Source organism: Salvia miltiorrhiza, chromosome 3, assembly GCF_028751815.1.
Source record: "Salvia miltiorrhiza cultivar Shanhuang (shh) chromosome 3, IMPLAD_Smil_shh, whole genome shotgun sequence".
In the NCBI taxonomy this organism is placed as follows: Eukaryota; Viridiplantae; Streptophyta; class Magnoliopsida; order Lamiales; family Lamiaceae; genus Salvia; species Salvia miltiorrhiza.
The window spans coordinates 56,460,671-56,487,242 of NC_080389.1; the positions used below are offsets into that span (position 1 = coordinate 56,460,671).

The 26,572-nt window shown below is 37.6% G+C and overlaps 3 protein-coding genes across 9 annotated transcripts; 2 read left to right on the plus strand and 1 right to left on the minus strand.

Moving 5' to 3' along the window:
• Nucleotides 1–4: 4 nt before the first annotated feature.
• On the minus strand, nt 5–3,940 carry LOC131014602 (uncharacterized). Of its 5 annotated transcripts, none has more exons than XM_057942627.1 (3): nt 3,769–3,940; nt 1,050–2,838; nt 5–547 (listed from the first exon to the last, which is right to left on the minus strand). In XM_057942627.1, exons 2-3 carry the CDS (start codon nt 2,686–2,688, stop codon nt 144–146), a joined length of 2,043 nt encoding a protein of 680 aa, XP_057798610.1. In that variant the 5' UTR covers nt 2,689–2,838; nt 3,769–3,940; the 3' UTR covers nt 5–143. The 5 variants fall into 5 exon arrangements, with proteins under 5 accessions (XP_057798610.1, XP_057798607.1, XP_057798608.1 ...); XM_057942624.1 differs by having other exon boundaries at nt 1,050–2,830; nt 3,769–3,923; XM_057942625.1 differs by having other exon boundaries at nt 3,765–3,907.
• A 4,520-nt stretch (nt 3,941–8,460) lies between these two features.
• Nucleotides 8,461–12,018, plus strand: LOC131014606 (probable inactive receptor kinase At4g23740). 3 transcript variants are annotated; one of them, XM_057942632.1, is made up of 4 exons: nt 8,461–8,515; nt 9,110–9,164; nt 9,597–10,873; nt 11,193–12,018. In XM_057942632.1, the coding sequence occupies exons 3-4, from the start codon at nt 9,667–9,669 to the stop codon at nt 11,849–11,851; spliced, it is 1,866 nt and encodes a 621-aa protein (XP_057798615.1). In that variant the 5' UTR covers nt 8,461–8,515; nt 9,110–9,164; nt 9,597–9,666; the 3' UTR covers nt 11,852–12,018. The 3 variants fall into 3 exon arrangements, with proteins under 3 accessions (XP_057798615.1, XP_057798616.1, XP_057798614.1); XM_057942631.1 differs by lacking the exon at nt 8,461–8,515 and adding an exon at nt 8,617–8,988; XM_057942633.1 differs by lacking the exon at nt 8,461–8,515 and having other exon boundaries at nt 8,573–9,164.
• Nucleotides 12,019–14,114: 2,096 nt separating this feature from the next.
• LOC131014607 (probable inactive receptor kinase At5g53320) lies at nt 14,115–20,638 on the plus strand. The gene is made up of 3 exons (XM_057942634.1): nt 14,115–14,922; nt 15,002–15,497; nt 20,353–20,638. Exons 1-3 carry the CDS (start codon nt 14,463–14,465, stop codon nt 20,519–20,521), a joined length of 1,125 nt encoding a protein of 374 aa, XP_057798617.1. The 5' UTR covers nt 14,115–14,462; the 3' UTR covers nt 20,522–20,638.
• Nucleotides 20,639–26,572: the final 5,934 nt, after the last annotated feature.

The window sequence follows — 26,572 nt, forward strand, 5'->3', positions numbered from 1 at the left end:
GTGCTTGATTCCAACATCAGTCTAGTGCATTATTTATCCATTCATGATGCATATAATTATACAGCCAACATCTTCTTGTGTACAACTACATAGTAATTCATTGTGGATTACAAGCTAAGATACAATGTCGCCGGCCTGCCAGGTTACAAATTGAATATGTGGTCGCTACCAAATATAGAAGTATTAAAGTGCCTTGTATTGAGATCTCCACCTTCGAGAGCAGAACCAAAGCGGTCGAGCCACTGAACTGGGCTCGGGTTCTCGGTTTCTTCAACCCATTCTGAAGTCATGTCGATGTCGTCCAGTTGAAGGGAGTCTGCTTCTGAAGAAGTCGGTTTCAAGGATTTGTCTAGCTTGAGGTTGTAATATATGTAAAGTAGGTCGTTGAGCGTTTCCTTATCAATCTTGTTGCGCTTCTCTGAATGGATTTGTTGAAATGTGCTCCACTGCCTCTCGGAGGTGGAAGTGCTGCACACTTGGCTCAGTACTCGAATCGCCACCCGTTGCAGCGTCGGAGCTGCATCGCCAAATTGTTCCCACCAAATGCCTGCAATGCATTTACCATATAATTTAACCTTTGTGCTATTAAATGTACCTAATGATGGGATATTGAACAACTGCAGCTTTTTAGAAGTTTCAGCATTCTTACATATACTGAAACATGGAAACACATAAATAAGATCATCCTTCACATTGCTATCTGATTTTAGATCTCAACTTTATTGAATTAAACAACCAAAATAAGTCATTTTCCGAGAGTAGGATTATCATCTAGTGAAATCTAATGATGCACCACCGTCATCCAACATTTTGAATCATGAGACCATAAAAGGGCAGTCCACCCTCTAATATAGCATTTGAGAGAACTCTTGCCTAACTTCTCTTCTCGAAAGTCGGAATAAGAACATTTCATGAAAATAAAAAAAAAAAAGTTGCCACCTTAGCATGAAATCAAATGGAAGTGATATACACAAGATATGACATGAATTTCCTGCCTCAAGCAACATAATAGAGTTGAGAGAAACAGAAAAGCAGAGCACAATTCGTACCAGGTGAAACGCTATCAATGGCCTCCTTAGCAAGGTTGCAGCCAAACATCCCCTTCCCTCTTGAAAATAGCAGAATCTGGTTGGTTAAATCATGCCTATGATCAGGTGTGGGAAGAAGCTTCTCCAGAACTGTGTAGAAGTCTTCCTTGATGGCTGGAAAAAATTTAATCTCTGGATTATACTGGATGCTAGGGTTCAGAAAAGCTGCCGCAGAATGTAGAGGAGAGTGAAGGTTGTTTTGCCAGTGTTTATCTACAATATCCAAAAAAGTCTTGCATTTGATCTCATCCATAATATAGTATGTCCGAATAGACTCTTTTGCTCTAGTCATCAATTCATAAATGAACCCCACTGCAGGTTTCCCTCCCGACACTTCCCTCATAACTTTCAAAAATGGCTCGGATACAGCAACACTTTCTTCTGCTGCTCTCCAAAATTCATTATCATCAAGAATTCCAACACAAGTTACTGCCTGAGGCTTGTTTGATAAAGCTGAACTTGTTGAAAATTCTGGACTATTGAACATATGTTTCAATCTTGACTTCTGTTTCAACATAGATTGTAAGGAAAGAAAATTGGACACAGACTTGGTAATGCCGCTCCTAATGATGTCGTGTCCTCCTGTAAACTTTCTCATCATGACAAGCATCGACGAATTATTGTATATATACTTCGAAACAACTTGAGCCTGTAAAATACACCTATTAACCCAGTCTACATTACAGAATTCCTCCAAAATCCCATTCATGCATTGTGAAGCACAAGGGGTGACAAAAATAGAGCCATAGTTCTGCAGGATATGGTTTGCTAGGCCCGGGCAGTTGAGCTCATTATCTATGATAACTTGAACTACATTCTCGGGACCAAAATCTTGAATGATCGAGTCGAACAAATCAGAGAGGTACTTTATATTTTTATAATACGAAGATGCATCAACTGATTTGTGGAAGAAGGTTCTTGAAGGGGATGAAACTAAGAAATTGATTAGAGCCCTTGATTTGTTGTCTGTCCATGTTTCTGCAATGATAGTGCAGCCAGTCATAGCCCATTCTCTTTCAATATCTTTTGATTGTAAACTCACTTCAGACTTGATATTTTCCAACCATGTCGTCTTCAAAGTATCAGCAGATGGTCCTGCAAATCCAATACCACACTTTCTCACTGCATCAATCATCTGCTGATATGATGAAGAACGAGCTACGCTGAAGTCCAACCTATTTTCAAAGAAGAAGAGAGCTATACTTCTCTCTGCATGTTCATGGTCACTTCTGGAAGTGGAAGCCGGTAGTATGGTGGATGAGAAGACTTTTCCAGTTACAGGTGCTGCTTCCACAGCCATTAGAGCCTTTCCCGTGGAAATGCTTACAGCAAGAGGAGATTTAAATTCAGGCAACTTCTGCTTCTTAACAGTCGAAGTTTCCTTACTATCCTCCTTTGATGCAATGATTTCCCTTACCTTATCGGTCACATCATCTCTTACTTTTGTGCATGGATTTACACCTTTACTCGGAAGTCTGGATAAATGATGTTTCAACCTGCTGATGCCACCATTAAGAATTCTGTCACAGAATTTGCATCTTACCTTATTTCCTTCCAACCTATCAGCATATTCCCAGCAAATATCCTTCTCCCGAACCATCGACAGACAGCTATTAAACCAATTTCATACTCTACAAACCTACATAATCATATGTTTTTTCAAAGACATGTTGCTGACCAGGCGAATTGCTAGCATCGTATTCTTTCAGTATGAGAGAAAATCCTTCACGGCAGGACATAGACTGAGAAGCTACGTAAAAATCAATCAGAATTTCACATAAATTCAAAAAGTGCCAAGTAATGCTGATGTTAAACACATTTAAATTTGTAAACATTCATTGTACTTCTCAATTTCAATCTGAACAATTGATACAATGATTTCATTATATGCTGTCACATTCAAGCACACACACCACGACGGTAACACAAAACAGATGAATGAAACAGTTAAAAACTGTGAAAGACTAGACAATGCTCAAATATAGCATAAATTGTGTATACAAAAACCAAGAATCATTCTGCAAAGTGCAAATCAAATATAGGAAGAAGACCCCCCCCCCCCCCCAAAAAAAAAAAAAAAAGAAAAAAAGAAAAAAAAATAGAAACCTACAGAACCCTCCCGAAAACCCCCTAAGCATAGAAATTTAATTAAGGAACGTGGTGAAACATTCATGACTATAAGCAGTAAAATAAAGTTGAAAACTTTGTTAAGGATAATATGCCTCTTACTTCTTACTAAAATTCGTACTCCACATTTTTATTCCTCTACATTCATCTAGCCTAAAAATTCATCAAGCCCCATCGTAACTAAGGTCTTCTACACTCTACATTCGACGAGATCATATACGTAAACAAAACCCTCATCACTTCTCCTCTTTTCCCAAATCCAACAGCAAATAATTAGTCAAGTTTCAGATATCAATATCAACAAATATTTCATCGATTCTGCATACAAATATACAATCACACTTTAGCTATTAACTGCTTGATTTCATTAACTCAGTCATACGATTTTCATATTCTTTCTATTTTAGTTTCTAAGAAAAACAGTTTATGAGAAAAACAAAAAAAAAAAAAAGAAAAGAAAAAAGAAAAATAAGAGAGAGAGAGAGAGAGAGAGAGAGAAATGACGATAAAGTGAGAAATCGGAGAGATGAAGATGAGGAAGAAGAAAACCTACGAGGAGAGAATGCTCGCAAGTTTTGCAGATCTGCAGAGACAGACTCGCCTCATTTCTCGCGATATTTTGATACTGCTGTTGTTTTAAGCTGCCGAATTTTTGTTTTCTTTGTCAACTACTGGTCTTATCTTCTCGTTTTTGATTGAAACTTTTTGCTGATTTTCCTTTTCCCCTTTTATTTTCTAAATTTTAGTCTGAATTTGATGCCGATATATCGCGGCTTTATTCGTATATACGTGGCCCAATCATGTCCCGATCCTGGTACTTAGATTTAACATGTGGAAATATTTGAGCGAAAATTTGTAATTTCAATGCGAAAATATGTCACTCGTGCACGAGAATTAAAATACTACTTAGTATTAGATTTTAATTTTATGCATTTTTATGCTATACTTCTATTTATTTTATTTTTACAATTATGACTCTTATTTCTAATGTAGCATTTCCCAATCTCAAATAAAGGAGAACGATATAGAGATTCAGTTGCATCATTATTTATGTTTTATTGTTTACAAGAATGGGTATTATTTGATTAAGATTATTTAGTAAATATATGTGTACATTTTGCGGTCATCAAGTATGGATGTGCTGCTCCATGTGTAATATCCACAAATCACTTCTAAATAAAAATTACACTTAAACATTTTATAAAAAAATCCGACGTATAAAATATTAGTGAAACCCAAACTAGCAAATACGAGACAGAAACATGGGCATTCCACTACTAGCTCAGTTTAAGAGTGAAATTTAATAAATGTTATTGTTAGGTGTAAAGTGCTAGTATTTTTTCATTATTCGTTCTTTACCCTTATAATAATAATAATATTTTCCGCCTACATAGTTTTATGGGTATCAATATTAATACATAAATTGCTTGACAGCTTTCTGTGCGTGGCACTTAGCTGGAGCTCTGGAACATATTATTGAAAAATGGATATATAGTTAATAATTAGGCAAATACGTAATAATATTGCATGCAATTATATTTTCTAATTAAGAAAACAATTCCAGTTTACATCGCAGTGATGCAATAGGAGATAAAAAAATGCCCCTGATACATCCTAGTAAAATTGACCGACCTAAACTAAATAATTATGCATTGAGTCGTCATATAATTTTATAGTGTATTTTATTTCATCCGTCCTATTACAAATGTCTCATTTTAGTTTTGGAAATATATTCTTTCTCTATACTTACTATTCCCTCCGTGACTCCATCCTATGAAGCTTGAGCAGCTTTTCTTTTTGGATTGTCCCGTGAAGCTTGAGCAGTTTTCTTATATGGCAAAAAATTTATCATTTATTTACATTTTCCTTTTTTCACCTACTACACTTAGCACACAAAATACCAATTTTTTAAAATCCGTGCCAAAAAGAAGTTGCTCAAGTTTTATGGGACGGAGGGAGTATTAAATAATTTCCACCAATCCATTCTATCTAATAATTACACATTTCTTAATCTTCGTGTTCAAAAATAATGAAACATTTGTAATAGGACGGAGAAGTAATATAATTCTAAATATACTTGTTCCAAGTCCTCTGACAAGTCTTTGTGAAATAACTACAATGTAAAGAAAAGAAAGCATTACAAAGTTAAACAATCACAAATTTATTTATTTGTGTGTAAATATATGAACTTTCAATATTTTTTGATATTTTCAACGAAATTTTTATTTTCTAAATTTAAATACACGAACTTATTGATCGTGTAATTTTTGCCATGAAATTTATTTTTTCTCAAATTGATGTTGGAATTTCCCCACTTACCTACGTGGAATGACCAATTGATGGTCTTAATTATTTTTTTGAGTTATTTGCTTGTAAACACACGAATTTTCAGCATTTTTTTAATTTTTTTTTCCGGGAACTTAATGGTCTTCTGATTTTTACCACGAAATTCATTTTCCCAATATTTCTTAAGGACTTCCTTGCCAGTTAGTTAGGTTAAAATGTTAATTCAATTTTTTTATTGTGTTGAGAAATCAAAAGACTTACTATGATCTTTGGATCCAAAAATTCTATCAATTGAGTGGAGTGTTATTAGGTGATCCTTCATGTCTTTGAATAAATTCGACATAGAGTACCATCGACCACCTACTATCAGTCTACCATTCTCGTCAATGATTACGAATTTACGATTTTTGGATCCAAATATCTTGGTAAAGCTTTCTAATTTTTTGACACAAAAAAATTGTATCAATATTTAACCATAATTAATTGCAACACAATCTCGTTGAGAAATATGATGGAAGTAAATTTAATGGAAAAAAATCAAAAAAATATTAAGTTCGCAAAAATTTTTAGAAAATATTGAAAGTTTGTGCATTTACGTGCTAATAATTCAAAAAATAATTAAGGTAATTGGTCGGATATTCCACATTGATAGCTATGACGGACACTTCAACATTTTTTAAAATTTGTTACAACCAAAGAAATGAAAAAACTCACTCACACTCTAGCTCCTAGGGTGACTCGAACCCCCGACCTATTGGTTGGAGGGGAAGCGTCTTACCAACAGACTGCGCTTCATCGTCGACGGACACTTCAACATTAATTTAGAGAAACTAAATTATATGGGAAAATCATATGAACAATAAGTTCGTGTATCCATATTTAAATACTATATATATATATATATATATATATATATATATATATAAGATATTAAAAATTTATGCATATACATATAAATAATCCAAATTCACATGAATTGATATTTTTAATTGGGGTTATTGCCGGAAAATATCTAAAGTTTGTCAATTTTTTGATTTATATCATAATCTTTTTTTCTTAGTCAGAAAATACATGAATTTAAAATTGATTCTGAATCGTACGTCGAACAACAATTTTGTCCAAATCCAATTGAAATAAATTCACTGATTAGGGGTTTTAAGGAACGATGCAGATTAGTAATTATAGGACGGAACATGACGATTTCGCACAAATTCAATCTGAACAATCTCACGATTTACAATTTTTCACTGCGATATTAGATTGAATTGAGATGAAATTGTTCGCAATGTGACGATTCAGAATCAGTTTTAAATTTATATATTTTTTTACAAAAAAATAATATAAACAAAAAAATTACTAATAAACTTTAAATATATTCCAGCAATGACCCCTTCTGAATCTATTTATTATATGAAAACACAGTTTGTGGCAAAATTGTAATTAAAGAATTTATCAAAGGGTATTTATAAAATTCAACAAATCTCATATCCCATATATTTTCTCTCTCCTCTCTCCTCTCTCCTTTCTCATCTCTTTCATCACACGCATTCTTCAATTTTCTATTCTCTCTCTCTCTCTCTCCCTCTCTCTCTTTCTCTCATATTCTCTTTTTCATATTTTGATGATTTTTTTAAAAAATCAAATTTTATTTATAAAAAATATTCTGTATATATCTTAAATTAAAGATGAATGCAAAAACTTTGATTTGGTATCAAATAATTATTCAAATATTTTATTAGTATTCTAAGAAATTCTAATAATATAATTTAATTTCCTACTTATCAATTGAAGCTTTTCTAAAAGATGACATAGGTAATGAGCTAACTTAGAAAAAATTAATTTTATGCATGATTAGCTTATGTTTTAAAACTATATATTGTGATGTGAAAACTCTTTTTTTATTGTTTCTTCGTTTCTTTTAATTTGAATGATGTGTTTATTCTATAATTTTAAGGAAGAAAATAAAGTTTTCCATTGAATAGATGGAAAATTAAAAATGATACTCTCCAAAATTATAAAATAAAATTAAGGATCTTTACTGAGTAATTGATGTAGATTATTTTATTTTTTTAAAAAAAATATTTTACATTTACTTATATTCTAACTATATTTTTTTATTTATTTGATACATCATTTAATTTATTTATTTTTGATAAATTAACATGATTAAATAAAGAAATTTAAAGGCCGCGTCACAGGGGCTCGAACCCAAAACCTTCGGTTTTAGACATTAACCTCTAATCGCTTAACCGATACACACGCTACATCGTTTAATTTTGATGCAAAACTATGTTCGCCGTGCATCGCACGGGCGAATGCACTAGTTTATTATTATAACGGTAAAACTTGGATGCCTCCAAATAATTACACTCATAACTCAAAACCACCGTCGAAGTTCAAAACCAACAATAAAAAAATTACTACATCTGATTAGTATTATAATAATTCTTACTTCCTTCTAGAAAAAGAATAATATAATTTACTCAGCTCGTCCAAAAATGCATGACCAATTCCGACGGTTTTCCATTTATTACTATCAAATTATGAGGATTAAAAACTGTCCATATTTTCTGTTAGTGTTGGAAAAATCGTGCAAAAGAGGTGCCTTGTACGTGACTTAACTCCCCCATCTTTTAATTACTCAGACCTTCTACATCTCAAAACCATCACTCCAATAATTATTCCCATTAATGTTGCAAAAAAAAAAACTCATTAATTTAGTTTACTCTTTTTGGAAAACAATATGATAGATATTACCATTTAAATAATAAAAAAGTAACTCAAATTATTGGTTATAGACTTATAGCCTTATAGGGTCCGAATGACAACAGTGATCCAATTAAATAGTCAAGTCAAAAATATATTTTAACAATTAAGGCATCTGTCCAAAGAAAATTATAGTAGAAGACAGCATTTTCCTACTTCATCTCCTACCATAATTTATACTTGCAATTAAGTAGATATTACACACCCAATCAGTTATACTGATCCGATTATCAATATCATTATATCAGGTGCCCTTTCTATAGTTGATATAAAAATATATACGTGCATTATTGAAAATTGAATTTATCTAATTAAAAGAAAAAGTGAATACATCACCAAAATGTGATTTCATCTTAATGTAAACATGAATAAAGACATCATACACATTTCTCCAGCGTAGACATTCATCACAAACTTTTTTCACATATTTCAACATAAATCTAACACATGCTTTTTGGCTGCCCCTTGAAATCAATCCATTTTTATTGAATTTTCTTGTTTAATCTGCAACTAGTTACTGCTGCTGCCATCTTTACGCTACAGCACGTGCAGATCCCACTCTTCCCGCGCCATTAAAATTCATCAAAAAAGAAACCAACCATCTGCTGCTTTGCTTTCTGAACCCACTTTTCCAATCATTAATTCTTCTGTTCCCCTTCACATTTCCGCTCTCTCAAGCAAGAAATCTCCTTTTCCATTCATCACACTACCACCAACCGCTGTCTGTGTTTGGATTCTTCCTACTTGTTTTCATTTTAATATTGCATGTTTAGTATGTGCTCTTTTTTTCCATTTGGAGTTTCTGTAACTGAAACTGTGACTGTTGGTTTTGTTCCCTTCAGAATTCTTGGTTGTTGGGTAGCTGAGATTGGAAGTTTCTGATCCCTGTATCAGAGGGTGAGACTACTTTTTTTCAGCTGAATTAATGTGGGGGGTTTTTTTTTTTATTATTATTATTGTTTTGGGTGCGATGTTATTGGTTGATGCATGATATCCTTGAATGATGCTATGAAATTGTGAAGATTAAGGAAAACCCAGAAATAAATTATTGATGTAGTATTGTTTGTAACATGAAATTAAGGGAATGTTTGAAATACAGCGGTGATCAGAGTCAATGAAGGTGGGAGGAAAAAAGTTTATCTATTGGCCGAAAATTTTGTTTCTTTTGTGTTTTACAACTATTCGATTTGGTTGTTTACCTAACATGGTTTACCATATTCAAACAAACGGCCATTCTATTTTATGACTAATCATCGATAAGTAGTATCTATAAAATGATTATTGTTTCTCCTTCAACTCAAGCTTGTTTTGGTTTTTCATGATTTGTAGGAATGGGAGAGAGTATGCATAGTGTTTGAGGGCTTTAAGGTTCTTGACTGAAGAGATACTAAGAGAAGAGATGGGAATCCAGTTGATCCTTTCGGCAGTGCTAGTGTGTGGTACTCTTTGCTTATTAGCTAGTACAGAACCTGTTGAGGATAAATTTGCTTTGCTCGATTTCATTAGATACACTAACCATTCGCGGAGTTTGAATTGGGATGAGAGAACTTCTGCTTGCCATAGCTGGATTGGGATCACTTGCAATCATGATAGTTCAAGAGTCATAGCTGTTAGATTGCCTGCTGTTGGATTCAAAGGCAGAGTTCCTACCAACACTCTTGGCCGATTATCCGCCCTTCAGATCTTGAGTTTGAGATCTAATGGTATAAGTGGTCCTTTCCCTTCTGATTTTTTGAAGCTCAGGAATTTGTCTAGTCTTTATCTTGAGTCCAATGATTTTGAGGGTCCATTGCCATTGAACTTATCTGTTTGGGAAAATCTTTCGTTGTTGAACTTGTCGAATAATAGGTTTAATGGGAGGATCCCATCTTCAATCTCGAGTCTGACTCATTTGGTAGCTTTGGATCTTGCTAATAACTCTCTCTCTGGTGATGTTCCTGATCTCAACATGCCAACTCTGCAAGTGTTAAATTTGTCCAACAACAATCTCACCGGAGATGTGTCTCAATATCTAGAAAAATTTCCTGGCTCAGCCTTTTCAGGCAACAATCTTTCTTTGCAGACACATTCTGCTTCTTCACCCAAACCTATACAAAAAAAGCATTCGTCTAAATTTAGTCAGTCTACCATTCTTGCAATTGTCATTGGCAGTTGCGTGGCAGCCTTCATAGCAATCGCCTTGCTGTTGGTTATCACCAACAGAAGGAAGAAAGGCGGAGAAAGTGGGGCGTCACAGAAGGCAGAGAAATCAACAAGGAGGATGGGGTCGCAGCACGTGCAGGAAGGGGATGGGAGGATAATATTTTTTGAGGGTTGTAATCTTGTTTTTGACCTTGAGGATTTACTGAGGGCCTCTGCTGAGGTGCTTGGGAAGGGGACGTTTGGGACTACGTATAAGGCGGCTCTAGAGGATGCAACTACAGTTGCAGTTAAGAGATTGAAGGAAGTCATTGTTGGGAGGAAGGATTTCGAGCAGCAGATGGAGGTAGTTGGGAACATTAGGCATGCGAATGTCGCTCCTTTGAGGGCTTATTACTATTCCAAAGATGAAAAGCTAATGGTGTATGATTTCTATAGTCAGGGAAGCGTCTCAATGCTGCTCCACGGTACGTTACACCTTAAACATAGTTGTTTTTGTATATGTTGTTTGCATGATTTTGGGATCTGTTTTCAGCCTTTCTAGATTAATTGAGTAGACTTTCATTCTGTATTATGTATACGAAATACTAGTGAATTATGTGTTTTATTAATACAAACTTGCTCTTGATTTTTCCAATAGAACCATGGCTAAGTTCTTGAATTGCTGGTTGATTTTGGTAAAAGCTGCTAAAATTGTCTTAATTTAGAGATTCATTCAATACAACATTAGTTTTCATCCTATTCTGTCACACTATCATTACATATATGTTCACCACATTTTTGCAGCTAAAAGAGGCGAAAACCTGTCTCCTCTAGACTGGGAAACACGTTTGAGGATCGGCATTGGCGCAGCACGAGGCATTGCTCACATCCACTCACAGTGTGGGGGGAAACTCGTTCATGGCAACATAAAATCTTCAAATATTTTCCTCAACTCCCAAAATTATGGGTGCGTGAGTGATCTGGGGTTGGCAACGCTGATGAGCCCGGCCTCGGCCCCCGTGGTCCGTTCGGGGTACCGGGCCCCTGAGGTGATGGACTCGAGGAAGGCATTGCAAGCCTCGGACGTGTACAGCTATGGGGTTTTCCTGCTGGAGCTTCTGACTGGGAAGTCCCCTGTCCACGCCTCGGGTGGGGAGGAGGTCATCCACCTCGTGAGGTGGGTGAACTCCGTGGTCCGGGAGGAGTGGACGGGGGAGGTGTTCGACGTGGATCTCCTGAGGTACCCCAACGTGGAGGAGGAGATGGTGTCGATGTTGCAAATTGGATTGAGCTGCGTGGCGCGAATGCCCGAGCAGAGGCCTAAAATGGAGCATGTGGTGAAGATGGTGGAGGAGATCAGGGTTGTTGCCACAGGGAATGGCTCACATGCTGGAACTAGGTCTTCCAGTCCCAATATCACACCACATGTGAATCAGATTGGATCATCTTCGCCAACCAACTAGATTCTTGCTAATGGTGATTTACTTCCAAGAATTCTCTAGTTTTTTCTTCTTGTTCTTCTTCTTCTTTTTTAATGATTAATCGATTATGGTTTTGTATGCTAAGAATTGTTCTTTTTTTTAGGGGTGTATACTAAGAATTGTTATTTGTCCGAGGAGGTGTTGGATTAGTTTGTGTTGTTAATTTTTGTTTGGCAAGTGGAGTGGGGTGGTTGGAATGTTGTTAAGCTACCTAGGTTCATCCAAAGTCAAAAGTCTAAAGTCTAGTTTGTTTTGTTACATAATGGAACCCAGAATTAATAAGGATTTGATAATAGAAAAGTCTTGCAAGAAGCCAAATGATACCTTAGGCCATTTTGATTCTAGTTGAACCATAGTTCATTTCTGATTAAAATTTTAATCAGTACTATTTGAGATTGTTAGCTTAGCTTCAATAAAGATAAAGTGATGCGATTTCATAATGACTTCTAGGGGTGGGAATCGGGTCGGGTTCGGGTACCCTACCCGAAAAAATCGGGTACCCGAACCCGAAAATCAACCAAAACACCTACCCGATCCCGAACCCGATTTTGAAATCGGGTACCCTAATACCCGACTCGGGTACCCTAAATTACCCGACCAAGACGAATATGAAATACGCAGCAAGAAATTGAAAAATTCTTCTACCTATCACACCAACAGAGGACAAACAATTTTCTCACTTGAAATCGGAAAATGAATCTATGAATTCATATAATACAGAGACTTCATCTACATCATAAATGGAGAAACATTTACCAAAAATTATGTTCCATTCATCCCTTTAAATTCTCTAACAAATCCTCTCTAACCACATTTACATGGAAATCGAAATCTTTATGAAAAGAAGAAGAAGAAGAAGAAGAAGACGAAGAAGAACGGCGACTGCGGTGGGCGGTCGAGGAGAACGGCGACTGTGCGAGGGTCGCGGTGGGCGGTCGAGGAGAACGGCGACTGGAGTGGGGGGCGGCCGGGCGGGAGATTGGAATTTGGGGTTGGAAATGGGAACTTGGGAAATGGAATTTGGGGTTGGAAATGGGAACTTTGGGAAACATGACAGCTGTTTGCTTGTTTCACTCCAGAACTAGGGAAGGGATTTCAATTAAAATACATGACAGCTGTTTGCGTATTAAATACTAAATTATTCGGGTATTTCGGGTATACCCGATACCCGATCGGGTATACCCGATACCCGATTTTCTAACACCCTAAATACCCGATCCCGAACCCGAACCCGAATTTTTCGGGTATAGAGTACCCGATACCCGATTTTTTCGGGTCGGATAATCGGGTACCCGATACCCGATCCCGAAATTCCCAGCCCTAATGACTTCCCTACCCGTGGGCCGGGACTGGGCCCTATTTTAGTAATTATTTTAGAAGAAATCTTTAAATCACTTTTCATTCTATTTTTTAAAGAAAAATCATTTCTCATTCTGAATCTTCATAGTTGGAGTTGATACATATGGTAACTAATGTATATACTATGCCATGAATTTAATCAATCCCCAAAAAACATTCAAGTGGATCATGATTCATGAACATTCAAGTGATGCGATTTCTTAATTCTGAAATCTTTTTTTTTTTAAAGAAAATCAATTCATACTTGAAAGTTCAAAAATATCTTTTGGCGATTGGGGTAGTTTTAGCCTTTAAGACAAGGGATCCAATTTTTACCCCCTACTACAAACCATATAAAATTGAGTGAAAAAATTTAGTAAATCCAATTAGTAAATGAGTTCAACAAATAATCCACACATAAAATAGGGCTAACCAACTAATTAATAGTATAACTATATAAAAAATGGAACAAGGGAAAATTTCTTAAAATAAGATCAAAATTAAAAAAAAATATATAGTATAAAATAATTTGTGATAAATATTAATAATACAGAAAAAGTTAAAAAAAATGTAAAAAGATAACTTTTTTTATGAGGCGTTAGAATAAACTAATGCAGGGAAATGTCTAATTTATTGATTAAGATTCACAAAATACGAAAAAGAATATAGATAAAAGTAAAATTCTATTGATTTTTCTTGAATGTCAGACAAGAGAAGGGAAAAATAAAACCTAGGATTTTATTTATTAAAATTCAATTGCGAAATACATAAAGAAATATCCTATACATACACTAACCCATAAACTAAAATAAAAACATAAATAAATAAAAGACCTAATAATTAAAATACTTATTAAATAAAACAATCCTATATTATTCTCCATCATAAACTTATCGAAAATAATCCATCAACAATCTGAATGTTACCGACAGAAACTTATTTTACTTAAAATTTTGTTTTGTTTTTACTCTCATAAATTTATTCCACAGAATTATGATTTATTGTGAATACATATTATCGTGTTTGTATTACTTTGATTTAAGAGAAATATATTATGATTCCTCCTTTTAGCCGTGGAGACTGGTTAGCGACCCTTGGGTGTTTACAAATATATACTAATTCAACTTCTGCTACTTCTGAGAAACTACTGAATAAACGCGTTGGTTGACTTGAAAGTATTGGCATCAAGAGTAGGTTATACTAACAAGTAATCAGAAGTTCAATTGGAGTTGCATGTAAAAGAGAAACAATTTTGATGTCTAGGAATTACGACAACTGGGAGAGGCTGGTGGCGGCGGTGGTGAAGAGAGAGCAGATTTGGCAACTCTGTCATCAAGATTCTATCTCCACCATCTGCGCCTCTGACTACTCATCAGATCTGGAATTGGGTTTGCCCCTTTCACTTGGGAGCTTCCACATTGCTGCAACTTTCGAGTTGGTTCAACACCTCAACTACGGGAAAACGGATCTGGTTCGGCTGTTGCGGGATGTGCAGGTGTCGGACCAGCAATGTTTTCGCTCGGGAAGTAGAGCTGTCATCAAGTTAATGGATACTGCAAGCATAACAGAATATGAATTCGAGCAGCATATGATTGTGTTGAGAGATTGTAAGCATGAAAATGTGGGCACACCATGGGCGTACCACTTGTCTGAGGAGAGGAAGCTCATGGTCTATGATTACTATAGCCAGGGAAGCGTGTTTGATATGTTTCGAGGTAATCCTATATACATATGTGCAGACAAGACAATGACTCTCCATCTGCTGATCCTTAAATTAATATGTGATGGATGCAGGAAATGGAAGTAGGCCTGATTGGGAAAGCCGCGTGAGAATTGCAGTAGGTGCGGCGCGCGGAATTGAGCATATCCACGCACAGTGTGGAGGGAAGCTGGTCCATGGAAACATCAAATCCTCCAATATATTTGTCAACTCACAAGAGTATGGTTGCGTGTCTGATATTTGTTTGGGGGAAATGGCCCATCACTATGCCTCGAAGCAGGAATTGAGGAAGAGTGATGTGTACAGCTTCGGAATGTTATTGCTGGAACTTGTTATTGGCAGATCACTCGTGCACTCGCCTTACATTGTTCGCCGACTTCGTTTGTCTGATCCAGATACATTGGATTTCAATGGCTCCTGCTATTTTGTGGATGAAGTGGATATGGAAGATGCGAAGCTAGACAAGTTTCCTTTTGTAGATCCAAATCTGGATTCCTCGTCCGTGGAGCAGGAGTTGCGGAAGATGTTGAAGGTAGCAAAGATTTGTTTGGGTGAGTTGCCACAACACAGGTGTTGAAACATTGTATCATCATAATGCATAGAGAAAGAGAAGCTAAAGATTGTAATTGTATTTCTTGTTATTTCCTGCTGATACAATCATCCCTTTTATAGTATTAAGAAGGGAGCTGATATTCAATATTACTTCTACAACATCATGAGGATTCCTACAACATCATGAGGATCCCTATAATTAAGGGATTCTTAATTATCTTTTGACTAACTTTATCTTTTGACTAACTTTATTTGTCTGCTGACTTTTTATTCTCAACACTCCCCCTCAAGTTGAGTGACGGGATTTCCGATACTCAACTTGGAAAGAACTTCTGAAAAACTTTTGAAGTCTACAGCTTTGGTTAGGATATCAGCGAGCTGATCTTCGGACCTCACAAACGGGAGCTCCACAATCTTTTCCTCAATCTTTTCCTTGATGAAGTGCCTATCCACTTCGACATGTTTTGTTCTGTCGTGTTGAACAGGATTTTCTGAGATGCTAATCGCGGCTTTATTGTCGCAGAACATCTGGCATGTTTGTGTTGGTTGAAGGCCCAACTCAGTTAACAGTCTTCTCAACCAAAGGACTTCAGTCAATCCACTCTTGATCCCTCTGAACTCTGCTTCCGCACTAGAGAGAGCTACCACCTTTTGTTTCTTACTCCTCCATGAGACAAGATTCCCTCCGATGAATGCAAAGTATCCAGCTGTTGACTTCCTGTCTACTGGGTTTCCAGCCCAGTCAGCATCTGTGTAAGCTTGTACCTCGAGGTGTTCAGTCTTCTTGAACAGCACTCCATAGTCAAAAGTCTTCTTCAAATATCTCACAATTCTGAGCGCAGCTTCCATGTGGTCAGCCTGTGGTTGGTGCATGAATTGGCTAACAACACCAACAGCATAAGCAATGTCAGGTCGAGTATGGGAAAGATAGATAAGTTTCCCTACCAGACGCTGATATTGTCCTCGATCGGCTAACTGAGCTCCTTCCACAATTTGTAGCCCATGATTTACGATAATAGGAGTTTCTGCTGGCTTGCAATCTAGCATCCCAGTTTCAGCTAGGAGATCTAAAGTATACTTCTTCTGGTTGATGAAGATCCCCTTCTTTGATCTGAGAACTTCAATTCCGAGGAAGTATTTTAGTTTTCCTAAGTCCTTCATTTCGAACTCTTTGAACAAGCTTTCTTTCAACTTTTGAATCTCCTCTGTGTCATCCCCTGTTATAATCATGTCATCAACATAAATAACCAAACAAGAGATTAGATCACCTCGTTTCTTTAAGAATAAGGTGTGATCTGAGTTGCTTTGCTGGTACCCAAACTTTTTCATGGCTGCGGTGAATCTTCCAAACCAAGCTCTGGGAGACTGCTTGAGCCCATATAAGGTTTTCTTCAACTTGCAGACTTCACCCTCTCCAAAATCTCCTGAAAAACCTTGAGGCACCTCCATGTAGACTTCTCTCTCTTCTTCAAGCTCTCCATGAAGGAAAGCATTTGTAACATCGAACTGATGAAGATCCCAGTCCTTATTAGCAGCAATTGAGAGGAGCACTCTGACAGTGTTCATCTTTGCAACAGGTGAGAAGGTCTCCTCGTAGTCGATCCCATACATCTGTGTGTATCCTTTTGCGACCAATCGAGCCTTGTAACGCTCAATAGATCCATCCGGTCTCCTTTTGATTGTGAAGACCCATTTGCATCCTACCGTTTTCTTCCCCTTTGGTAGTCTACACTTCTCCCATGTATGGTTTCGATTCAGTGCACTTATTTCTTTCTTCATGGCATCTCTCCAATGTGGAATCTTTAAGGCCTGTTCCGCATTCTTTGGGATCTCTTCGTCATACAAAGCTACTTCATAGGCAGCGGCAGTTTTGGATAGGTTCCCTTTGGCGATACCCCCAATAGAATACCGAGAGTTCTTCCCAAACTTTTCTGGTGAATAACGTTTAGGAGGAATTCCTCGAGTACTTCTAGGGGGTAACACATATCTCCCCTTGTCTGCACCCATTGTATGCTCCTCCTGTACTTCCTGTTCTTCTTCTTCAACCACTTGAGAAACAGGTTCAGTAGAACCCGAAATCATAGTAATAGGTTCAGAATCTCTTACCTCAGATATCAGTGGCGAAGAAGATATTTGGGGCGGCGGTGGATTGGATTGCTCAGATGTGGATGAAGTAAGCTCGGTGGCTAGGTTAACCTTTTCTGTTGGATCTGCTTCCGGGACTGGCATTGGTAACCAACTTAACAAGTCGATCTCACTCTCACTCTCCCCCTGACTGGTAAGGTGGTTATCGTAAAAATACTCAGTTTCAAGGAAATCACAGTTCATGGTGGTGATGATTTGACGGGTTTTGGAATTGTAACACCTATATCCTTTTTGATTAACTCCATATCCTACAAACACACACTTGACTGCACAAGGAGAGAATTTGGTGCGTTCATGTTTAGGAATGTGAACGAAAACAGAGCACCCAAAGACCCGTGGTTGAAGTGTAAGGGCAAGAGGTATGGAGGCCAGAGTAGACAATTTCTGTAATGGTGTTTGAAGTTTAAGAGTCCTAGTAGGGAGACGGTTAATAAGGTAAGCCGAGGTTGCCACGGCCTCGGGCCAAAAAGAGGAGGGAACATGAGACTCAATCATCATAGAACGAGTCATTTCAAGTAAAATTCGGTTTTTTCTTTCGGCAACTCCGTTTTGTTCAGGAGTGTGGGGGCAAGTAGTTTGATGAATAATCCCTTTTGTTTGACAAAATATTTTCATGGAATTATTAACAAATTCCCCTCCATTATCAGTTCTAAGGGTTTGGATGTTTTTCTGAAACTGAGTTTGAACCATAGTATGGAAATGAGTAAATTTTTCAAAAACTTCAGATTTGTGTTTTAAAAAATATACCCATGTCATCCTAGTGCAATCATCAATAAATAACAGAAAATATTTAAAACCTTGTCCCCCTACCACGGGTGAAGGACCCCAAACATCAGAATGAACAAGAGAAAATATGGAGTTTACTTGTGTGTCATTAGGCTTAAAAGATTTTCGGTGGCTTTTAGCTAAAACACAAGTTTCACAAGATAAATTCTCACCATTTTTTATTAATTTAGGAAATAAAAGCTTAAGATACCCCATGGATGGATGCCCTAACCGACGGTGCCAAAGCCAGGCTTCCCGGTCAGCAGTTCCGTGAGCCAGCATCACCTTGCCTTGTTGAGCTATCTCATCCACATAGTACAATCCATCCCGCTCAGTGCCACGCCCAATAATCTCCCCCGTCCTGATATCCTGAAGTAAACAGAAGTGAGGATGCATTATCATGGTACAATTGAGTTCTTTAGTAACATGACTAATTGACAACAACTTATGAGATAGGGACGGAACATATAGACAATTGGATAATCGCAAGGTTGGGGAGATTTCTATAGTTCCGGCCCCTTCTACTTGAGTTAAGTCACCATTAGCAGTTTGTACATGAGTTCTAAAGGATTTTGATGACTCAAGTATATCTGATTTGTCAAAAGTCATAGTGTCTGTAGCTCCACAATCAAAAATCCAATTTGTTTTTCTACTGACTTGTTTATTTGACACTTGACATGCAGTAGGGGTTATTTTCGAATTTTGACATAGTTTAGGGTCAAAAATTGAGTTGGGCATAACTGTGTGGCTGTTTTTAATAACATGGGGTTCATTCTGGGGTTTCCATAAACTTGAGGGACTAGACTCAAAAAAATGGGGTTTCTTTTGTAATTTACGGAAAATAGGGGACTGCAATTGAGATAAGGGAAAAATGGGAGGGTTTGATGGATATTCATCAAACCCTATACCTAAAGTTTCCTCCCTTTGACTGAATGCATGCGCCTCCTTCTCCCCTTGACTGAAATCATACGTCTCCTTCTCTCCCTTTCCTCTCTCGATTCTGCCTCGGCCATCAACGCCGGCAGCGACGCTAGCAGCCGCCGATCGGCTGCCTCCTCGGCCCTCTCGGCCATCTACGCTGTCGTTCATCTCCTCCAGGCAGTCCTTGATGGCGGACCGCACCCTCGGCTTCAGCCCGCGGAATTTGGTGAGCTTCTTCACGAATGACTTGGTTGATTCGGCCGTGTCCACGCTCACTGTCAGCGCCGTCATCACCAGCTGCTTCGGGCTCTTGTTTATTGTCGCCGCGTATGTTGAGAGGGATTTCTCGCACACGGCGGGGTATGTGGTGGCTCTGCATGAGCTTATGATGAAGCTGCCCGCCGGGCTTGGGCTTGTGGCGCCGCACCCGCTTGCGGAATCCTCTACAGCGGAGCCGGCGAGGTGGATGTCGGAGCGGCCCAGCTCGACCGTGGAGTAGCCGTCGCCTGCCCACGTGAACTTGCCGCCATGGCCGCCTTTCTTAGGGGAGCCGAGCAGGCCCGAGCCTGACTTGCGGTCCTTGCGCAGCTGAGGGGCGTTGGGCTTGCCGCTGCCGCTGGTTTTGGAAGCTTTCTTCATTTTTGGAATGGCGATCGAAACTGTCGCCGGTGAGTTTCTCCACAAACTGATTTGAATTGGCTAGGAATGTTTTGGTTTTGGATTATGAACGATGATGATTCGTTTTTGAGTTCCTATGGTTAAACCTGCTCTGATACCATGTTGAAACATTGTATCATCATAATGCATAGAGAAAGAGAAGCTAAAGATTGTAATTGTATTTCTTGTTATTTCCTGCTGATACAATCATCCCTTTTATAGTATTAAGAAGGGAGCTGATATTCAATATTACTTCTACAACATCATGAGGATTCCTACAACATCATGAGGATCCCTATAATTAAGGGATTCTTAATTATCTTTTGACTAACTTTATCTTTTGACTAACTTTATTTGTCTGCTGACTTTTTATTCTCAACAACAGGCCTACCATGTCTCAAGTGGTATTACAACTTGAGCAGCCCATCATCACCTCTGACTACTCACCACCCGATTACTCACCATCTCACAAATCTGGGGACAACACCAAGACCCGAGTTTGGAATAGAATTTTCCGATATCCAACTTATTTATTTTATCAACTCCCTGCATAAATTTATCTTGGATGCTTCACAACATATTTCTTCAATGCTTGTTTTTAGCATAATTTCATGATGATATTAGTATTGTATAAATTATCTATAGAACGTAATTAAACAATAAAGTAAAAATATTCAAGATTGTCACCACATGAATTACAAAGTAGAAAATATGCAAAATCAGTGAACTTTTTTGTTTTGAAGGAGCAAATTCACCTTTGAAACTCGAACGTTATTTATACTCTAATCGTATGATGACTTCCCTAAACTAAATGAGCCTTAACCTAAAAATGTAAATAATTAATTGGAAGTGAGAAAGAAAAAGTGATCAGGTATTAATTCAACTAGTGAGTAACCCGTCAAAATTCGACGGGAAATTGAATATATTAAATTGTAAGTATCATATACTGATGAAGATAGAATTGTATAATATATTATATCTTTAATTATTGATTTGTCTTGTTGGTCAAGTTAGTTTGTTTCCTTTGAGATGTTTAGGGTTTTATTATAAATAGGAGTTTTATTTATGTTTTAGTAGAGTTGAATTGAGAGTTAAAATGTAGAGGGTAGGATTATTCACTTCTCGCGGTGTTCTTCCGGTATTCATGAGTGAATCAACGGATTAACCCTTATTGTACGTATTCCGGTATACAGTGGTTATCAACGGGGTTCGTATATTTATCAGTATCAAATATATTTCACGCTTATACCTGCATCAGTTGGTATCAGTGAATAATCCCACCCTCTACATTTTAACTCTCAATTCAACTCTACTAAAACATAAATAAAACTCCTATTTATAATAAAACCCTAAACATCTAAAAGGAAACAAACTAACTTGACCAACAAGACAAATCAATAATTAAAGATATAATATATTAAACAATTCTATCTTCATCATATACTCTCTCCATTCGCGATATCATTTTCACTTCTATTTATAATTGTAGGGTCCATGTAACACTTTATTAATTTAACCTTATATTTTCATCAAAAAATGTCTTTATTGTGGGGCCCAAACTCCACTCACTACAATATCCACTCTTATAGCACCTACAGTGGGTGGTCCGATGGGGATGACTTGAGTCACCCAATCAGGTTTTTCACTGCAAACGGTGAAGTCTCAATGGTGCCCCGATTTATCGGGTACAACCTGATCCCTTTAAAGTCGAGCGCGTGTTTAACACGCGTAGAAAATAAAATAACGAAAAAACCGATTAGTACAGGAGACTCGGCGCAAATGAAGGAGATGAAGAAGTGATAATGAAGCGAAGCGGCGCCATTATATGAATAGTTTAGGGTTTTAAATTAGAATTGGGTTTTTAATATTTGGGCTTTTATTTTTAATTAGTTTTAATTTAAAATTATAAAGTGGTAAAGAAAAAATGAAAATATTTGGGCTTGTATTTTTTATTGTAATTTTTTTTCAATTTTAAATTTATATATAAATATTTAATAATTAGTATTAATGCAATTTTTATTTTAAGTAATTGTGTTATTTAAATTTGTGCAATTAAATTTAAATAAAAAAAATACAAAAATAAAAATTAAAAAGATCAAGTCAGCTATGAAGTCGCCCCACTGCGACCTCTTTACTCAATATGGTCCCCCTTCTATAAGGTCAGCTATCAAGTCACCCTACTGTGGATGCTCATATCTACTACTGTCCATCGTTTTTCTTAAAACATACGCCGTCCACAATGTGAAAATGATATCGCGAATGGAGGGAGTATTATATATATATATATATATATATATATATATATATATATATATATATATATATATATATATATATATATATATATATATAGGGAGCGGTTATTCAATAAACCACCCTTATTTTAAGAATTACGAAGCAGCAAAAATGCATGAATTTTATGTATAACACGCACGAATAAACTGTATAAAGGCATGAATTGCGAAAAATAATTTTTTGCTACCTTTGGGATTCGAACTCAGGACCATGAATTTATCCAACAAGGTGATGAATCAACCGTAGATCTTGATGATCTAAGGGCTGAAAATGGTTCCTAATTTATATTTTAAGAAGCGTTCTTATTTTAGCCTTCCCCCATATATATATATATATATATATATATATATATATATATATATATTGTTCGCTATTTTATTTAACACGCCGCAAGTGTACGGGTGCAATTGTGTACAGTAGCAAGCAAGGTCGTATTCCACAGAGACTGATTTAACCAATTCCTATCCTAAATTATTCTACTCTATGTGGACAAACGAAATTAAGAGTTTTGGTTTTAAAACTAAATAAATAAACAACAGGAAAGAAAACAAAACAAGCTGCGAAACAGAGAAACAGATAAGACAAGATTTCCCAAGGCAAAGGTTTCAACAGATTCTCCTAACTAACATGTTCAATTAAATTAATAAGATGATTCCTAAGGCAATCTCTAACCTAGTTCATACCCACTCCCGTGGCATACAAACCGTTGATTACATGCAAGGCTACCGTCCCCGGATCGCACTTCTAACATGCAACTCCTAAAAGCTCATAGGATTAACGCCCTCACAAATATCAATTCCCTTTAGAATTAAATATATGTGTTCTATGTTCTTAGTTCAGGTAATAATTATCATCTCCCGATATCAAATTAGAACCTATGATTATGCTAAATTGGTGGCCAATCAATAAAGCAAACAATTATAACAAGAACATAAAAAGGAACAACAATCTCAATTAATTGAATCAAACAGTCAGAAATTCAAATCATGTCTACTCCCTAAACCCTGGGAAAAAGGGATTCTAGCCACACATAGACATATGACTAAAAATCAATATCTCAAATACACAAATAAACATTCAACAATGAAACCGTAGTAGAATTCGAGAGTCTTCAGTTCTTGCTCTGGCTCCGTTCTCTGTCTCTCTCAGCTCTCAGGAAAAGTAAAATATGATAAAAGATGATAAAAGGTTTCTGGGATAAGCTAAAAGATGGTATTTATGAGCCCTAGGTCGTCTAAGCCCGAAAATACTCCAAAAACGTGCTTTTAGTGAAAAATCGGAAAAACTGGGCGGAACTCGGCGTTTCGCGCGGCCGGGTCGCGCGGCCGCATGGCTGGACCGCGCGAGCTCGCGCGGCCTTCTCGCGCGCCCGCGCGCTGTGCCCGCGTGAGCAGTCCAGCAACTTCTGCCATCGTCGCGCGGTCGGGTCGCGCGGCCGCGCGCCTGGACCGCGCGACCTCGCGCGGCCTTGCGCAGTGATTTTGTTTTGGCTCGTTCTCCCTCGTCCGGACTCCGATTTACGAACCGTTTGCGCTTACGAACTCCTCTCGAGATGAACTACAACTTGTATTTCAGCCAAATCTTCCAAATTCTTCTTCTTTATTTCTGAAAATACGTTCAAACACAAGCGAGTGACAAGTTCTTGACCAAAAACCAATATAAGCTCAAAATAAACCATCAAACACACAAAAACCTCATAACTAACCATCAAATATGACACACTAAGAGGTAAAAAATGCATGTTTATCAACCCCCCAAACTTGAACTATTGTCCGTCCTCGGACAAAACAAAGATGAACCAAGAATGAATCAACAAGAGCGCCGAGAAAAGTGGATAACATTATGGCTTCAGATTTGTCAACAAAATACCAACATGCATTTGTATCTCCTATCATCACAATATCACAATCATGACAAACTCAAATTATGGTCTCAATGAATTGCAATCCTCACCAAAAAGATAAAGAATATAAGAACTCTCAACTCTCAAGTGTATCAATTCAAAAAGGACGTGTATACGCTCAGTTCAAGCTAAACAAGTACTCATCCATAAGCTTGTCAATCGTCTCACCTCTCCACCACTAAATGTGTGCTCCTATAACCAAGATCAAAAAGGTCTTTATTGAAGGTTGTAATGTAGGCTCTTTGGTAAGGTAGGATAAATTTGGCTGAGTGACTAAAAGATACTCCTCAATGTAGCTCGATCACCAACCTTATAACATTCTTAAACCATACCATCTTCCACCTCTCACAAAACCAGATTTTTCAATGCGAGAAATCATCACAACTCAACAATTATTTCTCATAACATTATGTCTCTCTAATGCATCATATGTACCCATTTTTTCAATTCTTTTGCTCTCTCTTTTCTTTTCTTTTTTTCTTTTCTCCACCATTCTTTTTTTTTTCAACAACTTGTAGGGTACTAGGATTTTCAATTTGAAACCACAAAACATAATTCATGATCATTCATCTCCACAAACCAACTATTCCATATTAACAATTTCCAAGCTCTCACCCATAGCTAAATCAAAGAATATGGAAAAATAAGGCTAAAAGGGGTTGAACTAGGATCATATAAAGATATAGGACAAATATGGGATAAATAGGCTAGCAAAGATGGCCTTCTATCATCTCAAAGTTATTAAGCACACTATGTGACCTCGAGGGAGAAACCAAGACAAGTTCTAGTGAGACACATGCATGCTCGAACAATCACTCAAGAATAAGAAATAAGACTGTAAACATGGTGACAGTCAAGGCTCAAATCTCACAGCTTATTTCATTGATTGCAACATCAAAAGAGACCATACTTATCATTCATCAATCATGCTCAATCTCAACAATATCAACACAAACGCATGCAATTTCACAATTTTAAAGCAGAAATCGTCATAAGCCAATTATCCAACAAAACTCTGCACTACTCACATCATCATCAAGGTACATCACAAAGAAATCAACAAAGCAAGACTAAACAACTCAACGACAAAACAAACAAGAACAACCAAAGCAAACAGTGCACCCACAAAGACACATCCCCCCAAACTTATTCACCACCAAGGAGAATAAGTTTGAAAAGGATTTGTGGGGCACGAAAACAAACAAACAAACAAACGAAAAGGAACAAACTAACCAGAAATTGGGTTGCCTCCCAATAAGCGCTATTTTTAACGTCGTTAGCTCGACAGAACAGCAACCTCTTCAAGGTGGCTGGTACAAGCAGTGCTGCGACCAGCTGCTTCCTACTCCATGCTTTTCATCCAGAGCTCTTCCTTTAAACTTTCGATCACGTGGGTCCTGCCAAGAAAAAGGATCCGTATCAAATGTATTAAATATATCAACACTTACCTTGCCCGGATCTTTAGCTTTCTTGGGCACTTCATCTTCTTGGATGTGGCATGGTTCATAGACATGGAACGTTTGGCTTTCCTCATGAACCCTCAACGTGAGCTCTCCTTTCTCCACATCAATCAAAGCTCTTCCCGTTGCAAGGAACGGGCGCCCCAAAATCAGCGGAATTTTGTTGTCGTCCTCAATGTCTAAAACCACAAAATCTGCAGGGAAAATAAAATCCCCCACCTTCACGAGCACGTTCTCCACAACTCCACGAGGATAAGTGACCGACCTATCTGCCATCTGCAACCTCATAGATGTCGGCTTTAACTCCCCAATCGCCAGCTGCTTGAAAACAGATAACGGCATGAGATTGATGCTCGCCCCCAGGTCGCAGAGTGACCTTCCGAAATGCTGGCTTCCAATAATGCAGGAAAGTGTGAAGCTGCCCGGATCTTTGACCTTCGCCGGCAGCTTTCTCTGCAAGATTGCGCTGCATTCTTCATTGAGATTCACCGTCTCAAACTCCACCAACTTCTTCTTCCTCGAGATAATGTCCTTCAGGAATCTAGCATATTGCGGCATCTCCTGCAATGCTTCCACCAACGGAATATTAATTTGCACTTTCCTGAAGATCTCTAAGAACTTGGAGAACTGCTCCTTCACCCTCTCTTTCTTATGGCGCTTAGGGAGAGAAATGGCCACAGTTGCTGGCGAAGTAGCTTTTTGCTTTGCATCCTTCTTTCTGCCAGAAACCTCAACAGTGACCTCCTCAGCTTTTTCCTCAATCAGCCGTGCGCTTTCCTCTGTTGTCGTCATAGCCCCTTCCTGTGTAGTCCCGCTCGGCAGATCAACCATCTTAAAGTGACGCTGGGGAAACGGCAACCACCCAGGAGGACGCAGATGAGGTGGAAGTCGTCGACCTTCCTCCCAGACTCTCCACGATAGCTCTGGTCTCTCCATCTCACGAGATC